Here is a 22,782-nt window from a genome sequence, read left to right as displayed (position 1 = left end):
TCTAGTATGTTTATGCACATTAGTCAAAGGTAGGCGGAGAAGTGGACGACACGCCGGTAACCCAGACCGTAATAAACGGCGACGGGCGGTCACTCATGATAGTGTACGATGTGTTACACTGCTCCGCTGTTGCGCCAGAGCCGAGGAGGACGCATATCTGTCCTGTAATGCCATGCGGATGAGGTGTCGATCTTCTCGGGGGCTGGTCTGGGGGGTGCGACCAGACCCATTTCGTCGTGTTCTACGGCCTTCTGTGAACCATTTCGTACACACCCGTTGCACTGCCGACACACTTCGTCCCACACGAGCAGAAATTTCCCGGATGGATGCATCACGTTCTCTCATGCCAATAATGCGCCCTCTTTCAAACTCACTCATTTGACGGAGCGGTTCTCACATACGTCTGCAAGGCATCCTGCACGTCTGCCCAAGTCACACTGATCCATTAGCTTCGGTTTATAGCGACAACGAGAGCCGCTGGCACATTTTATCAGTCGGTGGTGGTGCGCCGAGATATCGATGTGGACTTTGAACCTGAGGGCCGACAAGACTCAAATGCTAATCATTTCTTCAGAACATACTAATGTGAATATGAACTTCCTATCTCTAGTCTTTCAAGGTGTTCTGGTTTTTATGAACATGAGTGTATGTATGTATGTATGTATGTATGTATGTATGTATGTATGTATGTATGTATGTATGTATGTATGTATGTATGTATGTATGTAATGGTATACAGAATAATTTCTTAATAAATAAAATATCACCATGGACAACGAAAAATAGGCTACATCGTTTCTACAGAGCTGATCCAGCAGCTCCTAAATAACACGGAATAGTGGTATTATGAAATGTTTATGCCCTCCTCATCTCCATTCGGAGTTGGTTCCGAAGTCGTACTTCCGAAGTTCGAGTTGATTCTCATTGATTTTGGGCTTTGAATGATGTCAGCTGTATTGCAATGACTTACAGATGCAGTAAACTCGTCGTTTGGTGGATTTTTATTTTGTCTCCTCTCCTCCATTCTACTTTGTTTACCATTTCCCTATAACTACAAATAGGGAAATATCACTCACTGCTGTATAAGATGATGCTTATTATTAGTTCTCGAGGTAACTTGCCCCGACAGAGTGAGTAATAATAACCAATTCAGATACTTTTATCAGTTTCATTGTTTTAACCTTAATTTGCATGGGCCTAAACTCATACAGCACAAAGTTCACTTGCTTTGAAGGATACATTAAGCGTGTTAATTCTCCATTTCATATCAGGTCTATTTTAAAGCACAGGAAATGTAACATAAAATGATACATGTAATTTCAGGCTCGTGCAATATATATTTTACAACCATGATCAGTGAAAAGGTTAGAAAAGAAAACTTCATAGCACTTGGTGGACATATACTCGGGATCTAGAAAACTTTATATGGCAACGTGGAAAGATATTCGTGTGGAGAAAAGAAGCTGCAGGTGTTCCGTTAAACTCGATCCAATAAGTATCACAATAGAAAGCAAAGTAAATCATAATCATGAGGGCTGTGACACTTCAGTTTTAAATTGTCAGGAGTTTAGCAACTCTGTTAAACCGGAAAGCATGTGTTGAGTTTCATGAGCATATTTCAAAAACATTTCGACGAGAAATTCACCTCCAAACGGGGGAATTAGTTTTGTTATTGTTTAACAACCATACCTACTGCAGTAGTGGTAGACAGTCCTCAGTCTGCTAACAGTAGGAATGAACATCGTGTTTCCTGGGTAGCCAACTCCTTTACAACTTTACTGACCCTTTTAACAGTTTGGGAACCAACTCGAGTACAACCTCTCCCTTCGCCCCCTGTAAATTTAGGTTAAGCTGCTTCACTAACTACAAGTATTTACAATAGTTAGTGAAAAATGTAAATGCTTCAAATTTTGAGAAATATAAAAATAGTCAAACAGCAAATTAGAAAGGATCCTAGATATAACTGCAAAATAATACATCATTTTCAAAAGAATGTTTTCTTTACCAATGGTCGACGTGGGTGGCGGGCAAGAATTTGGACTCCATTACTAAAGGAAGTGGAAGCACGTAAACAGTTTAAAGGAGCCTATGAATGTCTCTATTGTGAGCTGATGTAAACCTGTGGTAATGGAATATACAAAGCAACATTCACACACGTGTTCGACATTGTTTATGCTCGTATCGACGGAAGTGGATACTCACTCGTTGGCTGATGCTAGTTTATTAACAGTGTCTAACGGAGATGTGCAAATTCCACCGTTTTTCAATAAGTTATTTGTTCCAACTTAGTAATGTACTATCAAACAATGAATGCACTGACCGTTTCAATGTTGAATTTGATCAATGTGGCTGTAAAGGTTAATATATTTACCTTTCGGCTATTAATCCTGCTTCTTGGCCATTGCGATTAGCAAGTGATGAGTTGGTAGTAATGATTCGGAAATATCGTTGGGGCAGAATCCAAACTTCCCGTGTAAATTTTTGACGTTTTTACATTAAGGTGAACATATTACTCATTTTTCGTTGAATCTGTCACACAAACACCCTTTGTGAATTTCTCTCCTAATACTTCTTCATATAAGATTATATTTCTAACTGGTCCGAGTAGTTCGGACGGTAGAAGTACTGGTCTTCTAAGCCCAAGTTACTGGGCTCGATCTCGGCTCAGTCCGGTGGTATTAGGAGGTCCTGAAATACACAAGCATCGTGTCAGTAGATTTGCCACCACCTAAAAGAAATCCTCCGGGACAAAATTCCGGCATTTAGGCGCCTCCAAAAACTGTAAAAGTAGTTCATGGGACGTAAAAACAATGACATAGATTGCTACGCATATCTTTAAATAGTATGTAAGCCTTCGACAGGCGTAGTTACTATGTGAAATGTAACTGAAAATTTTAATGAACCTGACATCTTATGAATAAATGTTACACTTCCCATGGTATATGCCGGTAGATTTTATTTGTATAGAACAGGGGTTTCCAAATGGCGGCCTGCGGGCCACATGTGGCCCGCGAAGCCATTTTTGCGGCCCGCGAGAGCACTGTAAGAAATAAAGTGAAGGAAAGTCACAAAAATATTTATTAGCTCGTTCAAAAACGTATTAATTTGTATACACCTTACAGACCCAAGTCAGAACTAATTATTCTTTAATACTAGTTCCTCTTTTCAAGTATTCACTTCTTCTCAACAAATTATTTTTGATTTTAAAACATTTAAAATCCAAATTTCAAGTAATAATGTTATTATTTTTGCGACCCACTGACTACTTTTGATGGTTTTGGGAGACGCCGAGGTGTCAAAATTTTGTCCCACAGGAGTTCTTTTACGTGCCAGTATCTACTGACACGAGGCTGACGTATTTGAACATCTTCAAATACCACCGGACTGAGCCAGCGCCTCAACCGTCTCGGCCACTCAGCCCGGCTCCAAATTTCACTCTTTTATGCAATTTTAAAATAATGTTTTAAGCAATTAAAATGATCAAACCCTCATTTCAATTGAACTATGCATATTATTTCATAATGATGCTTCTGTACTATTTGCAGAATTTAAAAAAATTTACCTAGTCAAGTGTGGCCCGCGAACATGACTAAGGTTTCCAAAATGGCCCTCGAGCCCTTGCAAATTGGAAACTCCTGGTATCGAATCATAATGCTTATTATAAAATTTCCTTACAAACCATATTGTATGTAGTTGTAGACAGGAGTTGTGCTCTGAGCTATTATCATGAAATGAACAATGTACAGTTATAGGACATGTAGGCCTATTCAGAAAATGTATTTATGAAGCAAGGTTTACCTTGTTTACTTGTGATTATTTTTGATAGCTTCGTACATAAGATATTCCTTCAAAAATATATTTATGAATCAAGTTCTATTTTTCTCTTTCCTTGTGAATATTATTGAAAACTCTGTACGTTAGACTCGTTCAAAAATATATTTGCGAAACAAGCTCTATTATTATGTTTGTTTGTGAATATTGATAATATATAGGAATGTTTGTATTCATAGTTGTTCCTCGTTTCATATTCCTGCCCCCAATAATTACCCGAGGTCGGCGCGCCTGAGTCAGGTTTGAACCTGCGATCTCGGGATCCGGAGGTCGACAGTCTACCACTGATCCACTGAGGGAGCTTTATGATACCGATAAAAGTAGTATACGAATAGAACTCCACTCGCTTCTCTTTCATATTCCTTCGTATGATGTAACTAAGTACAATTTTTCTTTCCGGTCAGAAGAGAACATGAACTGACTAACGGAGTCGGACAGGGAGGAGGAAAGATTGGCACAAGAACGCTCAGACAATTCTCATCACTGCCCCCAACCTATAGATATGTCATTTACATACTGAAATAAATCTATTGTTACGTGCCAGCCCTGTCGTACCTCCCTTCGTTACTTTCTGGAAGGGATTAGTGAGTCAGACCGGAGACCTCAGGCCTGAAGAGCATGGTTGGCCTCTCCTTGTAATGCGCTTTCGTCGAGAGGGTCTTCTGGAACGGGAAACGAGAAACTTCCCTCTCTAGCCGCACCGCGAAAATTCTAGTTCTCTACCATCAGGGTAAAAACAATAAAAAAAGAAAAGAAAAGGAAGCTAGCGCAATAATGGGAGTAGTTGGACAGACGAGAGTAGTGCTGACTGTCGTCAATGTCCCACCAGAGTCTGAGTTGTTGTTGTTGTTGTTGTTGTGTCGGAGTGAGTAGATGGACCAGTACGGCAGTAATGCTGGCTGTCGTCAGTGTCCCACCGGAGTCCGAGTGGTTGTTGTTGTGTCGGAGTGTGGAGTGAGTGGATGGACCAGTACGGCAGTAGTGCTGACTGTCATCAATGTCCCACCGGAGTCTGAGTTGTTGTTGTTGTTGTTGTTGTGTCGGAGTGAGTAGATGGACCAGTACGGCAGTAATGCTGGCTGTCGTCAGTGTCCCACCGGAGTCCGAGTGGTTGTTGTTGTGTCGGAGTGTGGAGTGAGTAGTTGGACCAGGGCGGCAGTAGTGCTGACTGTCGTCAATGTCCCACCGGAGTCTGAGTTGTTGTTGTTGTTGTTGTTGTGTCGGAGTGAGTAGATGGACCAGTACGGCAGTAATGCTGGCTGTCGTCAGTGTCCCACCGGAGTCCGAGTGGTTGTTGTTGTGTCGGAGTGTGGAGTGAGTGGATGGACCACGGCGGCAGTAATGCTGGCTGTCGTCAATGTGCCACCGGAGTCTGAGTTGTTGTTGTTGTTGTTGTGTCGGAGTGTGGAGTGAGTAGATGGACCAGTACGGCAGTAATGCTGGCTGTCGTCAATGTCTCACCGGAGTCTGAATTGTTGTCGTGTCGGAGTGTGGAGTGAGTAGTTGGACCAGGAGTCAGTAGTGCTGGGTGTCGCCGGCGCCTCATCGGAGTCTCGAGTATCGTGTGTACTACCAAGACCTGCAGACCGTCGTGGAGTCAGTGTGCAGAACAGCTGAGTTGTTGCGGTTCTGTGACCACTGTTTAATTGTCATTGTAAAGTAGTTCACTGTGTTGAACGCGAGAGTGGTGGACTTTTTCTAGGGTCGAGCCAAGGAACAGTCGTGTGTTGTGGTGGCCAATGGCCCTGTGTTCGTATCTGTCCGCCAGCAGCTGCTGGACTTGCGAGCGAAAGTGAAAGTAAGGCGAGCTTTCAATCAGTATTATTGCCTATCTCAGCGAGACGGTCTACCTACTGTGAGGGTGGGCAGAGAATGTGCAAATAGACAGGAATTATTAGGGAGTGTAGTCATGCGTGACTGAATATAACTGTGTGTACATACTGGGAAATCCTGAATAAATTAGATCGATAAAACAGACAGTGTTTTATTCGTAACACTATAAAAGATGGAGCATAGCCATTGTAAAACACATTATGGGCCCCGCCTACGGAATGATTTGATAACCCAATTTCGTTTTAACAATAAAAGGAATGAAAGGGAACGTTCTGGGCAAAAATAGTGTATCGTGTCTCCGCCAGGTCATAAACACGTCATTCAGACAGTGCTACTATACACTGTAAGAAGATACGGCGCCACTCACTGGCATTTATGACCATTTAGCTATTCATTTAAGCATTCGAACACATTTCAGTGTTCTAAGTTAAAGTACATATAGAGTCACTGTAAGTTAAAGGAAGAACCAGTAGTTTGATAACTCAAAAACTTTAGGCTGTAAAGCCTAAATGCCTTGTTTTCTTTTAAGACCAGTACAATGCGCCTTTCATTATTGCGACCGACCCTCTAGCTCAGGGGTCTTCAGCCTTTTAGACAACGTGTACCGTATTAAAAATGTAACTGAAGGCCGCGGGCCACTAAGCTTTACTGCAGAATTTCCAGTTGCTAGGTGATTTCCAGATTCACAAGAACACTGAGTATTTAATACTTTACATAATATCCTAGGAAAATATTATTACTGTAAATAGATACGCTTACCAAACCATTTACCAGCGGCAATCGTTACATAAGTAAGTACCACCTACCGGTACCAGTTCTAATGTTGCAGGTAGATGGCTGAAGTAGTCGTTCATCAGAGTGCGCTGACTAGAACCTGCCATACACGTATGTTGGGTATTCAGCCCGAAGGCTGGTTTGATCCTCTGCAGCTACGCCAACAGCTGTCATAAATAGCCTAGGCGTCACTGAAGAGGTGTACTAGGGAAATGAGGAGTGAGGTAGTTTCCCGTTGCTTTCCTCACCGAGCCAGCCTCTGCTATTACATATCAGTCTGCCAAGCCCACTGAAATGCATGCGCCAACCGACCCTATGAGCGATATTTTCACACCATTCATAACAGGGACTGGCTGCACAAGCAATGGTATTACTAGCATCACTCATACCTCAGTCACTTTCATATTGACAAAGCCAAGGATGAGACTGAGACAGGTCAATGAAAATAACAAATTTGATATAGCCCATACCAGACTGTAAACACTACATCTCGCCAGCAAAGGCATCCATACACGTATAGTCGCACAAAAAGAGAATGAACACATAGAATTGTATGTTTCTCGCATTTAATATTTTATATTTTTGATTTAGGACCTACTAACTACTTTTATGATTTTCGGAGACGCCAAGGTGTCGGAATTTAGTCCCGCAGGAGTTCTTTTACGTGCCACTAAATGTACCGACACGATGTTGACGTATTTGAGCACTTTCAAATACCATCGGACTGAGCCAGGGTCGAACCTGCCAAGTTGGGGTCAGAAGTAGCCTAATATTTTATCAGACTTAATTTTAATTACTATCAAAATATAATCCACCTTCCATGTAAACTCAAATCCTGTGTATGCCCACAACAAACATTATAGCTGTAGGTTAAGTTGTTTGTGAGAAAAAATGTATCTGCGAGGAACTAATACAATGCATGCTGTATATGCCTATGCCGGCAAGACCTAGTGTTTAGGCCTACACTGCACTACGTCTTCTTGTATGGGCTAGAATACTTTCATTGACCAGTCTATCTCACCCTTGGCTTTGACAATGTGAAATTGTCTGAGGTATGACCAATGCTAATAAAGCCATTACTTATGCAGTCAGTCCTTGCTATGAATGGTGAGAAAATGTCGCGCGCAGGGTTAGTTGGTCCTTGGTGCGTACATTTCAGTCGGCTTGGCAGACTGGCAACTTCCGGCTCGGCGATGAAAGCAACAGTTAACTACCGTATCTCACTCATTTTCCTTGTACGCCTTTTCATTGGTGCTTACGCCATGTGTGGCAGCTGATGAGAATCCTACCAGCCCCAGGCTGAATACTCAAGATACATTCAATACAGTGCATTCATACCATTATTATTATTATTATTATTATTATTATTATTATTATTTTGAGTGACTGTACATCTTGAACGTTCTCGATGCTTCATTATAGATACGAGAGAATCTCATCCACCATCTGTCAGCCCTGAATACAGTTGTATTCGTGTATCGGTGCACGCAGGCTCGCCGTGTCAACAATAGCCTATAGCTGTGGTGTTATACATTCGAATCTCGATATCACGAACCTCCCTTACTCGAATTTTCAGTATCTCGAAGTAACTTCAATTTCCCGGCCGTTTGTCCTTTTCTTCACGTGTATTTATCTCTCTATTAGTCGAAATTCGATTACACGAATTTCTCGATTTCTCGAAGCAAACGTTTCCTCCCTTGAAGCAAAAAATACTCTGCAACTCGAATTTTGTACAACAATAACTGTGCAATACAGTCTGGCTCCATGGCTAAATGGTTAGCGTGCTGGCCTTTGACCACAGAGGTCCCGGGTTCGATTCCCGGCAGGGTCGGGAATTTTAACCATAATTGGTTAGTTTCCATGACACGGGGACTGGGTGTATGTGTCGTCTTCATCATCATTTTCATCCTCATCACGACGCGCAGGTCGCCTACGGGAATCATATTAAAAGACCTGCATCTGGCGAGCCGAACTTGTCCTCGGACACTCCCGGCACTAAAAGCCATACGCCATTTCATTTTTTGTGCAATACAGCATTTGTGGTTTGTGAAGAAGAGTTGTAAAGGTTAGTGATACGACGGGAACCGAAAACCTAAAACTTCTAGTGATCGGAAAATCAGCGAAGTCTCGTTATTTCTCGGGTAAAAATTCATTACCGTTCACGTACGAAAGCAACCCCAGAAGTTTTTTTTTTGCTATGGGTTTTACGTCGCACCGACACAGATAGGTCTTATGGCGACGATGGGATAGGAAAGGCCTAGGAGTTGGAAGGAAGCGGCCGTGGCCTTAATTAAGGTACAGCCCCAGCATTTGTCTGGTGTGAAAATGGGAAACCACGGAAAACCATTTTCAGGGCTGCCGATAGTGGGATTCGAACCTACTATCTCCCAGATGCAAGCTCACAGCCGCGCGCCTCTACGCGCACGGCCAACTTCGCCCGGTAAAACCCCAGAAGTCGTGGATGACAAGCTCCATTTACGAATCTTGGCTGCGTGGTATTGACGAGAAGTTTCAACGTCCATTAATGTCCTGCTCATCCCAAGACGCTCGTTCAGGAGTTAACGGCAGTGCGCTTGATTTTCTTGCCACTGAACTTAACATCGAGACTATAGCCCATGGACCAATGGGTGATTGTGATTACAAACTTGAAGCATTTTCATAGGAAGAGCGCTATTCAGAGAATTCTGAGAGGAACTGAATCCGAGGAGTCATTAAGAGATATTAATCTACTACAGTCGATAAGAATGCTGAGTAGGAGAAGGTGGGAGAATGGCGCCACTCGGGGGAATTCCGCCACCCTTCAAATCTAACGTACTGCAACTGTAAAGTACAGTGACATGTAGACGTGAGCCGATAGGTGCGAACTCTGGAATGAGATGTAAACATAGTGCGCTCGCTTCCGGTCGGCCGCGACAGAGTTGTTTATTTATAGTTTTAGCACTGCCTTCGTGATGTACAGGCCGTACTGTACCTCTGATGACGTCACACAAAGAGGCGAACTGTTTCCTTCGTCCGACCCGTGTAATGCAAGGACATGATGTGTGTCTGTACCTTTCGTAATTGTGAAATATTTACAAATATTGCATTAATATTACAGGTGAGATCACTTGTAATCGCATCACAACTCGTAAGTCTGGTCTATGTAATTTTGGGAGAAGTAGGTTTGAAGTGCGATCTACGCGGTCAAAGCTTCAGTGTTTTACTCATCAATGTACCCAACAAATAATTATCATGCATTAGTACAAATATGGAGACAACAAACGTGCAATAATAAACTTTACTTCCATACCTCTAGATTGCCACAAATACAGAGCTTTCTTGTTTTGTTGTTGTTGTTGTTGTTTGACACTTCTGGCACTATCCTTTGAACATTTTCTTGAGACTCTTTCTTCTATACATTCTGTGTCATTTTTTGTTTAGGAATAACCCATGTTTTCCCAAATATTAATGCACAAATCAGCCCGATTTATTATTTACTTTCCACATTCACGGAAACTGCCGAGGAATGGCTTTTACTCGCATTAATTTTGGGGAGAAAAGGCAGCGCGTACTCAAGAAATAGCCATATGTAGGTTCCATTGGTTACCGTCCACTTTTATACTTGTTCTGTATCAACAATAAAGCGCTCTGCTTTAAATCTGTGAAACAAGAAAGTTAAAAGCAGAACTCATCATAAGCTGTGGAAAATGAGTGAAACATACACCTTTATTCTTCATAACGGGTATTTTTTTGGTTAGGATTTTCGTTTTTTATAAAGGTAACCTGTCCCCATACGAAGAAAATGAAAATATTGTCTATTTACATGTATAGTTGTATTTTAGCCGTGGACGCACAAGTTCTTAGCATTGTGGCAAATGCGAACTTTCACACACTGTGTTTAAATTTGTACCACATTATATTTCCACAAAAACGTGTTATACGATAAAAATTAAATGAGTATACTACACGAGAAGTATTACGTCCCTTGAATTTACATTACTCACCACGTGTAGATACCATGCCTAACCTAAACTATGAGGTCTCATTATCTTAATAGCAGCGGTTTACGTAAATCCCGATGTGATACATTTAAAGAAGAAACATTCAATATACTTAAATATAAATTGTTGTCTCTCAACGGTCACAATTATCCTAAGAATGCCCCCAATCTTTATGGATTACATTCACAAGTACAATTTGTAACATTCGCTTAGCTCGCCTCAATTGATCAGCTGATTGGCTTGGCGCGCTTTCTACAGTACGGCCTGTATATTACGAAGGTAGTGAGTTTTAGTATACATAATTTCATCTGTTTTGATGTAATTTCTACAATCTAATTAAAGAGAGGTAAGCGAGCTTGAAATTCAAGTTATGAATAGAAGCAGGTGAAATGTCAACTATTAAAGAGTGTTTTAAGATCTTATTTTGTGTTGATAGTTTTATAGTTTATGTGAAAATGTGGAGCGAAATAGTTCATACAATATGGGGCAATACTGCCACTCCTACATGAGAAAACGCCGCCAGGGTGGCGGTATTACCCCAAAATGAATTCGCAGGGAAGTAATCGGAATTATTTTTTTCATATGCCACGCGCTAGGAAAAGGACAACAGAAAAAGGAAATTGGACAGAGGAAAGTTTGAAAGAAGCTATTAATGCTGTGTGGAATGGCAATTCAGTAAAAAGCACAGCGAATAAATTGAACATCCCTAGGTCAACTTTGAAGCCGGCCCCGTGGTGTAGGGGTAGCGTGCCTGCCTCTCACACGCGGAGGCCCCGGGTTCGATTCCCGGCCAAGTCAGGTATTTTTACCTGTACCTGAGGGCTGGTTCGAGGTCCACTCAGCCTACGTGATTAGAATTGAGGAGCTACTGATGGTGAGATAGCGGCCCCGGTCCCGAAAGCCAAGAATAACGGCCGAGAGGATTCGTCGTGCTGACCACACGACACCTCGTAATCTGCAGGCCTTCGGGCTGAGCAGCGGTCGCTTGGTAGACCAAGGCCCTTCAAGAGCTGTAGTGCCATGGAGTTTGGTTTGGTTTGGTTTAGGTCAACTTTGAGAGACCGACTGAAAACAAACACAACAGACAAAGCAATTCCTAAAGAAAGCCTCTATTCACTCCAGAGCAAAAAAAGGAAATTGCTGATCATGTCTTATTGCTGTCAAAGTTATTTTTTGGCATTTCTCTTACCGAACTTAGGCGTTTGGCATTTGAATTAGCGGAAGAAAATGGCATGCCACACAGCTTCAATAAGGGAACAAAATTAGCTGGCCCTGATTGAGTCTATAGTTTCTTGAAGCGAAATCCAGGAATAAGTCTGCGTAAACCAGAAGCTACGAGTCTTAATCGCATTTCCGCATTTGACAAAGTTGAGGTGGACCTTTTCTTCACAAATCTGGAAACAGTACAGGTCAAATTCAAATTCCCAGCATTCAGAATGTATAATCTAGATGAGACCGGCATTTCAACAGTACAGGAAAAAGTGCAAGTGGGAGCAGCTTCAAGTTGGGAGAGAGGAAATAATGTGACGGTAGTTTGTGCTATGAGTGGTACAGGAAACTACATCCTTCCTATGTTTATTTATCAACGCCAGCGAATGACACAGCAGTTACAGAAGGGAGGACCCCGTAATGCATTTTACGGATGTTCAAAGAATGGATGGATAAATAAGGAACTATTTATGGAATGGCTCCAGCATTTCCAAAGGCACACTCGACCAACCGCTGATGACTCTGTATTGCTTATATTGGATAACCACTCCAGCCACAAAACTTACGGAGTGTATAATTTCTGCAGAACGAATCACATCCATATTGTGCCACTTCCACCCCATTCATCTCGACTCCAACTCTTGGACATCTCCTTCTATGGATCTCTGAAGAACGCCTTTAATAGGGAATGTGAACTCTACATGAAAACCTACAGCAGCCAGAACGAAAAAAGTCACACCACATGAATTGGCAGAAATTTTCAACCGAGCCTACATTCGTGTGGCTACGTTGGAGAAAGGCGTCACAGAATTTTTGACAGCAGGAATTCATCCTTTAGATCCTAATAAATTTGAGATGATTTTGTTGCTGCACGTCACACTGATTTCACAGTTTGCATTCAAGATGATGAAGAACAGCAAAATTCATGTAGACCTGAATCAGATCAACCTCCAGTGCCAGAATCAACACCCCAAAAAATACACATGTAGAAACGGAACCTGCACCTTCAACATCTGGAGGAAATGATAAAGAGCCAGTCTTCTTGTTCTCACTGGACTGTAAGTGTAAAAGAAATCTCTCCAATTTCTAAGCCATGTTCATCCAAATCAGGACTTAGAAGGGCCACAAGAAAGCAGCACTCGGAGATCATAACTTCGACTCCAATGAAAGCTCACTTTCAAGACATCGTCAAGAAGAAAGCCGTTAAGAACACAGTCATACAAGAAAGGAAGAAGAGGAAAATGTCCAGGAAAACTTCAAAGCATACGAAGAAGACATGCAGTACAGGTCTTACCTTTGAATCATCATCGTCTTTTGATGAGGAGGAGATAGGGGGAAAAAAGGATGTGTGATGGCGACGAAGATGATGACATTGATCCTGTGTGTATTAGTGATGCTATTAATGTTTGTGTTATTTGTGAAGAATTTGGAAAAAAAATAATGAATTGTGGTTTCGATTCACTGTATGTTCCAGATGGGCTCATTCAGAATGTAGTGGCAGGGAAACAGCTGAAAATGATGTGTGTGCTTTTGTTGCTAGGGTAGGCCTGTAGTGGCACTAAAATGACAGAATGCTATATAACCTATGCGACTTTAATCTATGTTCTTAGTGTAGGCCTAAAAGCAAATGATAATCAGAAATTTACAAATTCTAATAAATATTATGTCTTATTTGCATGTAATGCGTATATTTGAACTAGGTGGCGGCATTACTCCAACTAGCGGGGTCATTCCGCCATTTACAGGAGTTTGAATATATTGTATTTACTCCTACAAAAGTTCATTTCCTAAACTTTGAAAGGTGAGTAGCCACCACTAAGACCTCAACTATGAAGTATAGGCCTAATTGTGTACTAAAAGTCAGCCATAACTATGTCTAAAGCTATAGTTATTTTCCCTTAAGGTGGCACCATTCCCCCATCCTCCCCCTAAATCGTGGGCTGATGTGAAGCAGGTAACAATTAAACTGTTTACGCAAAGCAGGACTTTTGAAAGGTGACTTACGAGGTTCAGAACACGAAGAGGGGGAAGTCACTCCTATTTCTGACGAATGGATGGAGTATCAGAAGCTTGTTAACTGCGAAGCTGATTTTGAGGCTTGTGTAAATGTGGACTCAGACGTTACAGTGGCCAAACCTCCTACGGATACCGTTACGCTGCTGCCGAGCAAGAAGAAGAGGAAGAATAAGAATAAGAAGAAGGTTCCCAACAACAAGAGTTGGAGCTGGTTTCTCCTGTACCGTCAGCAGACCAGGCGTTAAGAGCAGTGACTATTATTTGATTGTACATACAGAGTCAGTCGAATGTAAATGACCAAGACGTGATTTCACAGCAATAAATGGTGTTGAAAAGTATGTGGAAGAAAAGAAGGCTAACAGTAAAAACAACCAGAAGAGACTAACGACTTTTTCCAGAGGTGTTAACGGAGGTATATTTCTTGTTTCACTATTGTATGCCCTGTATTCAGTCTTCTAGTAAGTTATTATAATAAGGATTATAATTAAAGTGATGCCGTAAAATACAAGTTTGTTGGTATATTTTTAAATACCGGTAGGCCTTACTGTATTCAGTATACGTCCGTAGATACACATGACTCAATTATGTGCTACACAGTCTGGCTCCATGGCTAACTGAATAGCGTGCTGGCCTTTGGTCACAGGGGTCCCGGGTTTGATGCCCGGCAGGGTCGGGAATTTTAACCATCATTGGTTAACTTCGCTAGCACGGGGGCTGGGTATATGTGTCGTCTTCATCCTCATCACGGCGCGCAGGTCGCCTTCGGAAGTCAAATCAAAAGACCTGCACATGGCGAGCCGAACATGTCCTCGGACACTCTCGGCACTAAAAGCCATACGGCATTTCATTTCAAGCTCAAAAACGGTATTTTCTATATCTCGAAATAAAATTCAGCTCCCGAGGTGATTCGTGATATCGAAGTTCCACTGTATCGAAAAATTTCTTTCGTTAGTGTGATCAAATACAGTAGAGATAATACGCGACACTGAGCGAGATACCGAGGGACAGCTACTGGAGCTCACTCTAGCGGATAGACCTGAACAGTACTGATTCTCTCATAAGAGCACGTGTATTTTTGTGTGAAGTTTTTGGTGTTATTTATGCTTTTTCAGTGAGTTGACATAAATAAATAGTAATGTGTGTCATTCCTTGATATCTCCTCTCAACACGAGGGGAAAGGTATGTGCTGTGTTTGACTGCAGTAATTACGAAGTAGAGAAAAATGCGCGGTCGTTCTTCAGGTTCCCTCGTGACAAGAACATGTAAGTAATATTGTGTTTGCATATATATTCTTCCAGTGACAGAGACCTTTATAGTACTTCATAATCTTCTGACCTGCTCGACCCATATTTTAACTGGCATAAAATGTAATACGCATATTTTATTCTATAGTGCAGCAGTTAACCTTCAATACCGATGTGTTGTTGTAGGTGTGATCTGCGGGTTTCGAAATGTCACATAAGCGATTTGGATAAGGTGTACAAGAAAGAAGGGACGTTACGCTTATATAAGAATTATAAGATCTGTTCAGATCATTTCCAGGCCAGCGACTTTAGAAATCCTCGACAATACAGCCAAGGATATGTTACATTTTTGCTCTAATTGTACGTAAATATTCCTTAAAGCATCACTATCGACAACATTTTCATACTTTTCTTTCTTTATCCCTCTTCTCAGATTAAAGCCGGGATTTTATAGATTATCTTTCTGTTAGTAGGTTTCATGTTAGGAGGAAAATTGTCCAGCTATTAAATGTTAACTCGCCGGGCTGAGTGGCTCAGACGGTTAAGGTGCTGGCCTTCTGACCCCAACTTGGCAGGTTCGATCCTGGCTCAGTTCGGTGGTATTTGAAGGTGTTCAAATACGTCAGCCTCGTGTCGGTAGATTTATTGGCACGTAAAAGAACTCCTGCGGGACTAAATTCCGGCACCTCGGCGTCTCCGAAAACCGTAAAAGAGTAGTTAGTGGGACGTAAAACAAAAAACATTATTATTATTAAATGTTAATTCATTGCATCATATGTGTAAGGAATATCTTTCTGTTAGCAGGCTTCATGTTAAGAGGAAAATTGTCCAGCTATTAAATGTTAATTCATTGCATCATATGTGTAAGGAATGTGCCGATATTTTTATTGACAAGTGTCTTAATGTGATGATACAATGTTTTTAAATGAGAAAAAAGACAAATCCAACCGTAAGAGTTCAGGCAGGAATGCTAAAGCTAAAAAAGTAATGCATAAATGAAAGATCAAGCCATTTCACATCAGTCCATTTCACTTCTTGTTTATATGTCTAATTTCACTCTTTGAATAATAACCTTTTAAATAATTCTTCATTCATTTATCCAGAATTGCTTTAGCAACTTCGAAGTTAATATCTCAATAACACTTTCTTTCTAGACGTAATTTATTTATCCATTTCCGTATATACATTTCCATTGATATTTGAATTTAGCGCGATTTGTTCAGGTCAAGTCACTAGGAGCGCCACCGTCGAATTGTCTCCCATTTTAGCAAGGCGAAATCCGTAAGTGTCGCGTATTATCTCTACTGTATTTGGTGTGATATAACTAACCATTACACAGACACTTTGGATCATTTCTTCGGTTCAGCCTCCATCAGTCCGGCGTCTACGAATAATAAGTATACCGTAGATCAAATTATTCTTGTCGGGTTTTTAATGTAAAGTGGAGCAATTTGTACTTTTACTTGTCCATCGACGATAAGCCAGTACCGGTACGTTTAATTTGTCGCGGGTCAGTGTCGGTATACACATATACAAACAAACAATAGGCTATAAAACGATTATCTGAGACAAATCGTGCGTTCAATTTTGGACAATTTTAAGGGTAGCTTGAAGTGAACATGAAGATTTACTGGCATGTAAAAGAAATCCTGCAGCACAAAATTCTGGCACCTCGGCGTCTCCGCAAACCGTAAAAGTAGTTAGTGGGACTTGGAACAGATAATATTATTTATACAAAGTGAGCCGTCCCCAAATTGATTTAAAACGCCAGCAGGGTACACTTAAAAGACAGAGGGAAGAGAGAGAGAGAGGCAAAGGCCAAATTAAGCTATGTAATAGCTGAAAATTTGCCTCTTACATATGAAGCTAATGACGAAAGCCACTTATATCACTGAAAGCATCTAGAAAACGCTTCAGCTCCAGCAATATGTCCTCAATTTAACCAATATCGAAGGTGTGGTAACTGATGGTATATTATAAAAGACCCTGGTATAGTGGACAAGAACGAAGGTTTCGTTGCACTGTGATGGAAAGAATGAGAACTATAAGGAAAATGTTTCGTCCATTATCAGTGTTTAATCCACCATGACAGTTTGTGCACGGAAACGATTGGATCTGAGAATGTTATGAAAGTTACTGTGACTGTTGTCAACTTTATTAGGGAAAAAAGATTGAATCATCGTCAGTTCCAAGAGTGGAACGCAGGTCACTCAGAGAGAAGTCGATTGCGGAGTTCACCGATCCGCAGTAAATACAATCGAAATATCAACTAGTGCATAGGCCTACTTTGCTTCATCACATAAAAGCTTTTGTGGCCAAGCTCAAACTTCAGCAGACTTCTTTAGACTATATTTTTCAGTGCCATTCACTGTCAATGCTGCTGAAATGCTCGGTACAATACGGATGAAGCTGGTGCACTTGCTTACAATTTGCGAAGCCTACATTTCTGAAGAACGCTATTTGTTTAACGTCGCACGTCACACTAACGAAGTTTTCGGCGACGGTAGGATGGGAAAGGGCTAGGCTTACGAAGGTTGCGGCCATGGCCTTAAGGTAGAGCCTCAGCATTTGCCTGGTGTGAAAATGGGAAACCACGGAAAACCATTTTCAGGGCTGCCGACAGTAGGATTCGAACCCACTACCTATGAAACCGGAGTCCTACCTACACTCTTAAAACTGAGTATATTTTTATGTAGAATAATATGTGAATATGGTCAGTATCTTACAATACTCAATATCGCAGTACAGCCCGGCTCCATGGCTAAATTGTTAGCGTGCTGGCGTTTGGTCAGAGGGGTCCCGGGTTCGATTTTCGGCAGGGTCCAGAATTTTAACCACCATTGGTTAATTTCGCTGGCGCGGAGGCTGGATTCATCATTTCATCCTCATCACGACGCGCAGGTCGCCTACGGGTGTCAAATCAAAATATCTGCATCTGGCGAGCCGAACATGTCCTCGGACACTCCCGGCACTAAAAGCCATACACAATTTCCATTACCGCAATACAGTCCGAGAAACTTTTAGTGTTACCTCGATTTACTGGGGTGGGGAGTAAGGAGGCAGCTACCCCGGTTCTGGTAATACTGTCAACTGAATAGAAATGAAATCTGAATTGAATCGATCTATGAATTTTTCTAAACGGTCGTTTCCGTGTAGGAGTTCCAGGTTGTTCCTGTGTTGTGCTTAGTATTGAAGTCTTCTTGTTGTGTGGAGCGTACATTTTCCTGCTATAAGAATATTTTGAGAGATAACAGAAAAAGTTTTACTCTGAAAAATCTGGAAATGTATTTAGTTGTACAATGTAACAGCAAATTAAAACTGTGTTCTGTGCTTCTGAAAATGTTTCTTGGTGCATTGGAAGTGACAAAAATTTAACCTACATTGAACCATTCATTGTATTTGCGCATAAATATTTTATGTTATTTTTAATTTCAGTTGGTATGATGTGTTTGAAATGCTTTCATTAAGCCATTCTGTCCCATATTTTTAAATGAGTGGTATAGTGTTGTACTAGAGAGGAGTGAAGGTTACAATAAAGTACAAAAAATTTGAATGAATAGTATAACTTCAGTAATGATGGAAATGATCATTAAAAACTATTTCAGGAAGATAAAATCCTAAAAAAAACTATTTTGAGCTATTAAAAAAACTAAAACGTGGTTTTTAAGAACCTAAAAATCCGGGCCCTAGTAATTAGGCTGGACAATGTGCTGCAGCGCGAGAGGGTGAGGAACATTCACTTGCTGGTTGCTATGGAAGTGTTCACGTCTGCTCTTCGTAATTGTAACTGTATTGCGGGTTAAGATCTCAAGAATGCAGCACAGCAGCAGTTACTACCTCCACTATCTTCCTGAGTCCATGGCTCTGCACAGGTGCACAAGTTTGTGCCATCACATAATAATCTACCTTAAACACTGCATTAAAAGTTAGCAAGAAAAATTATGTTTGTTAAGAGTGTGGAAATCATGGGCTTCTGTCACTGTTTGCTTTCATGCATTACTGAGCCCGTGTTTGGAATGTGAACTACAGAGTCAGAACATGCTTGGCTCTACCTTGACTACAAGGATCGTGTGCAAATTAACGTAGCCAGTCTCATGTACGGTATCATATGTTTGGAAATTGTGTCAATCTGAATTGCCCCAAAGCTTCAAAAAGCGCACTGATTACTGCGCCCATTCAAATGAATGAGTATACACATGCTGAAACAATCTTTTATACACCATTTTTAAGGATTTCTCTTTCCTTCATCACTGGTGCCATGGCACACTGGCTTTACCCCATCTTACTTGATAAGTGGTACCAGGTGTATGCATAAGTTTTTGCCAGTTTTTGTGATAAAGAAAACACATACCGGTAATTTTCACAGGAAATCCGCTTCTTGCTTATTCAAAACATTGGCCATTGGCTTCTACACATTTCGCCCATCTTCCACGTAAGTTATACATACCATGTCAGAACAACTGCTTGTCTTTTGCGGCACATCATTCGTTGAGCCATTTTCCAACTTCCTAGAAATCGTTGAAGTGCTGCTCTGCGAGTGTGTGCCTCATTGATGCAAAGAGGTGATAGATGGTGCTAGGTCGGGGTAGTACGGCGAGTGCGGAAGGATGTCCCATCCAAGTGATTTCAAGGTGCCCTTCACTGGTTTTGCTGTGTGCGACGGCGCATTGTTATGTAACAAAATGTCTTTACCATGTTTTCTGGACCAATCCAGCCGTCTTTCAATCAATGCACGATTTAAATTAATCATTTGTTGCAAATCCAAGGAAGGAGAGGCCGTGGACGACCACGATTGAGATGGAAGGATACCATCCAACGCAGCATTATAGAAAGAAACCTGGACTGGGACACAGTGTTGGAGGAGGAGTGGTGGAAAGACCGAAGAAAGTGGAGAGGAACCATATTTGCCACTACCTGGCTACAGCTGGATAAAGGGAAATGATGATGATGATGATGATGATTTGTTGGCGATAGCGTTGTGCATTAACGGTTTCGCCAGGCTTCAAGAGCTCATAATACAACACCGCTCTAGTCCCACCACCGCCTTTTACATTGAAATCACCATATTTAAATTGTCAAAACCATGTCTCACATGTTCTAATCGATGGAGCGTGTTAATCATAGGTTTCTAGCAGCAAACAATGACTTTCCACAGTCTTTTCTTTTGATTAAATAAGAAAAGCAATGTGTGCCGCAAATGTTCTTTTTCAGGCACAAACATTGACGCGATCACTGAACGATACAACACAGATGCTGGTGTTTGGCGGACTCAACTTGTGTGCGTTGGTAGGTTAATGTCAGACGAACAAACTGACATATGTGTCAAATTCATACGCAGCGTAGTGTTCGCTGGTGCCACGTCTTAGTGAAACTGGAAAAGACTTATGCATACACTTGGTATACTGTAGAACTCTATGTTTAAAGTAAATTCTTAACACAGTAGATGGGCTGAGTAGCTCAGGTGGTAGAGCATTGGCCTTCTGAACCCTACTTGGCAGGTTCAATCCTTTCTCAGTCTGTTGGTACTTGAAAGTGCTCAAATATGTCAGCCTTGTATTGGTAGATTTGCTGGCACGTAAAATAACTCCTGTGGGACAAAATTCTGGCAACCTAGTGTCTCTGTAAAACAAACATGTAGTGAGTGGGAAGCAAAACTAACATTATTATTTATTTTTCATTCATTAACACAAAGACTTGCTAGAAGAAAACTGTCCCACTGTACAACAAAGTCTTGTATTACTTTGTAACTCATGATTGTGCATTACGACTCAGTAAGAAAGAGGGTCAGGAAAAAAAAAAAAAAAAAAAAAGATTTGTGAAAAGAAACAAATTTAATCTGTGTTAGACATAACACTATTCTATTTCCTCATATTCTGAGCAAAAAGAATTATTAAAAATATGACCAAAACAAGAAGAAAACACAATACAACAGCAATATATATCAGCAGATATTTTATCACAAAGCTAGTAATGATTAGTCCATCCCTTTAACACACAACCTGAACTCCACGTTGAGGTTATGTTCATTTAAAGGTATTCTTTGCTAAGAAGTTGTGCTGGGGTCTGTGGAAATCACAGAACTTCACTCGTTCATCCAAGAGTTGTAACAGACCAACCTGAAAATCAATGTGGAGAATGAACAATGGTTAATAATAATAATAATAATAATAATAATAATAATAATAATAATAATAATAATAATAATAAAGCACATTACAAAAAAAAGATGCCAAAGACCACACTACTCACACCAGATTTCTCAACTTTGGAATATTTTTAATTAGAATAACTTATGAATTTAAACATTTCAGAAAACATTATATGGTTTGAATGAATGGTGAAAAATAAAATAAACATACAGGTAAGATAAAGAGAGGCCAAAGAAGACTCAGATTACAATCGAGCGACTTTGTTAATAACAAATGAGACATAATCCATATTGGAAATGGATGAGGAGTGGTTGAAAAGAGCCTTGATAGTTGAGAAGTAGTAGAGAGAGAAAATAGGGAAGAAATGTTTCTGCATCTCCTTCAGGCTGCATCTTCATAAAGGGAAACGACAATGATTTTATAAAAGACGTATACATTCTTCATAATTCTTTTTCAAATCTCTAGTAAATATTTTAAGATATCAAACCGATCATGTGTAATTGCATTCTGACTAAGAGAGAAATTACCATAGTAGTATTCAACATTCCTCATATTTACTGTACATGAGCAAAACACAATCAAGTATAGTATCTTATTTAATATAGTAACTTGTTACAAAATATGTCTTGCAATATATGTGTCCAGTAATATTAGTATTCTTATTCAAACAAGTTCTTCCTGATAGGTCATCGATCCTTTGGAGTGTGTTAAATATCACCATAAGCCTAATTAGCAAGAATTAGTATGCCTTCTGTATAGGATCTCTTCTCCAGTGGCACTGAAACAGATGAGCAACTACAGACTAATCTTCTACAGTGAATGTTTAGAAAAGAATTTAGTTATTTCTTTGCTAGGGGCTTTTAACTCCTAAAGACTAGTCTTCTTACAATAAAGTTGTACCTCATACAAAGTCATAATAGCACCTCACCAACATGACAAATTTCAATGAAGATTCTGCTCAGCCTTCTACACTGGCTTAACCATTAAAACACTCCAGTTAATTGACCACATGGTCACTGCAGTACCTATAAAACCCACGATGTTGATATTACAGTTTCCATTCACATCTAGATCTGACAAACCATGATTAACAATTACTTCACTGTTAATGTCCTTAAACACTGAATCCACGTCCTCCTACTCCTTTGCCTGGAGTAACTTCAAAATTTGACAGTAAGTAGTGATCAGAATCAGGGTAGCATCCAACCTCAACATCTGACAATCCTTTCTTTTTTACCATTCTTCTGAGCCCCCTGGTGTTAACAGCTATAATTTAAAAAATAAAATTAAAAATTCTTATTTACAAAAAAACTCAATGATTAATGGAATTTCAAAAACTATTACTTAAAGGGTATAAAAATTTCAAGTCAAAATTTAAATTACAAACTAGATTAGTACAACAGAACTGTGACCTGGAATTTTGCAAATATGTTAAAAACTATAAATCAATCTATCAAAGAGTTCTTAGAGCAGCTAAGACAATGTACAATAATTATAAAGTTGAAAAGTCATGTAATAAATTACAAACAAACTGGAATGAAATCAAGTGAGAAACCAACAAGACAAGAGAGTTAGAAACAAAGCTGTTACCACAAAAAATGATCAGGGAATACTAATGATCCTCAGCAGGTTAATTATATAAATGACTAACAAGATACCCGTGCTTCGCTACGGTATTATAATGAAATTTATAATTGAATGCTTAACGTTTTATATATAATCCGCCGAAATTCGCGATCTGACTCA

At 40.4% G+C, this 22,782-nt stretch overlaps 1 protein-coding gene across 3 annotated transcripts in view; it reads right to left on the bottom strand.

Annotated features, from left to right (window-relative positions):
* Positions 1-20,699: 20,699 nt before the first annotated feature.
* Positions 20,700-22,782, bottom strand: part of LOC136876263 (ubiquitin-conjugating enzyme E2 J2) — an 83,192-nt gene continuing 81,109 nt past the window's right edge. For all 3 annotated transcript variants that reach the window (XM_067150069.2, XM_067150068.2, XM_067150070.2), the window contains one exon: positions 20,700-21,003. Coding sequence is in view for 2 of the 3 variants with exons in the window: in XM_067150070.2 (XP_067006171.1) it covers positions 20,911-21,003 (93 nt within the window). In the remaining variant the exon portion in view is untranslated. The remainder of the gene's footprint in view (positions 21,004-22,782) is intronic.

This window comes from Anabrus simplex, chromosome 6, assembly GCF_040414725.1.
Source record: "Anabrus simplex isolate iqAnaSimp1 chromosome 6, ASM4041472v1, whole genome shotgun sequence".
Lineage (NCBI taxonomy): Eukaryota > Metazoa > Arthropoda > Insecta > Orthoptera > Tettigoniidae > Anabrus > Anabrus simplex.
The sequence above is the reverse complement of the archived record's forward strand: the minus strand, read 5'-3'. Positions and strand labels throughout refer to the sequence as shown.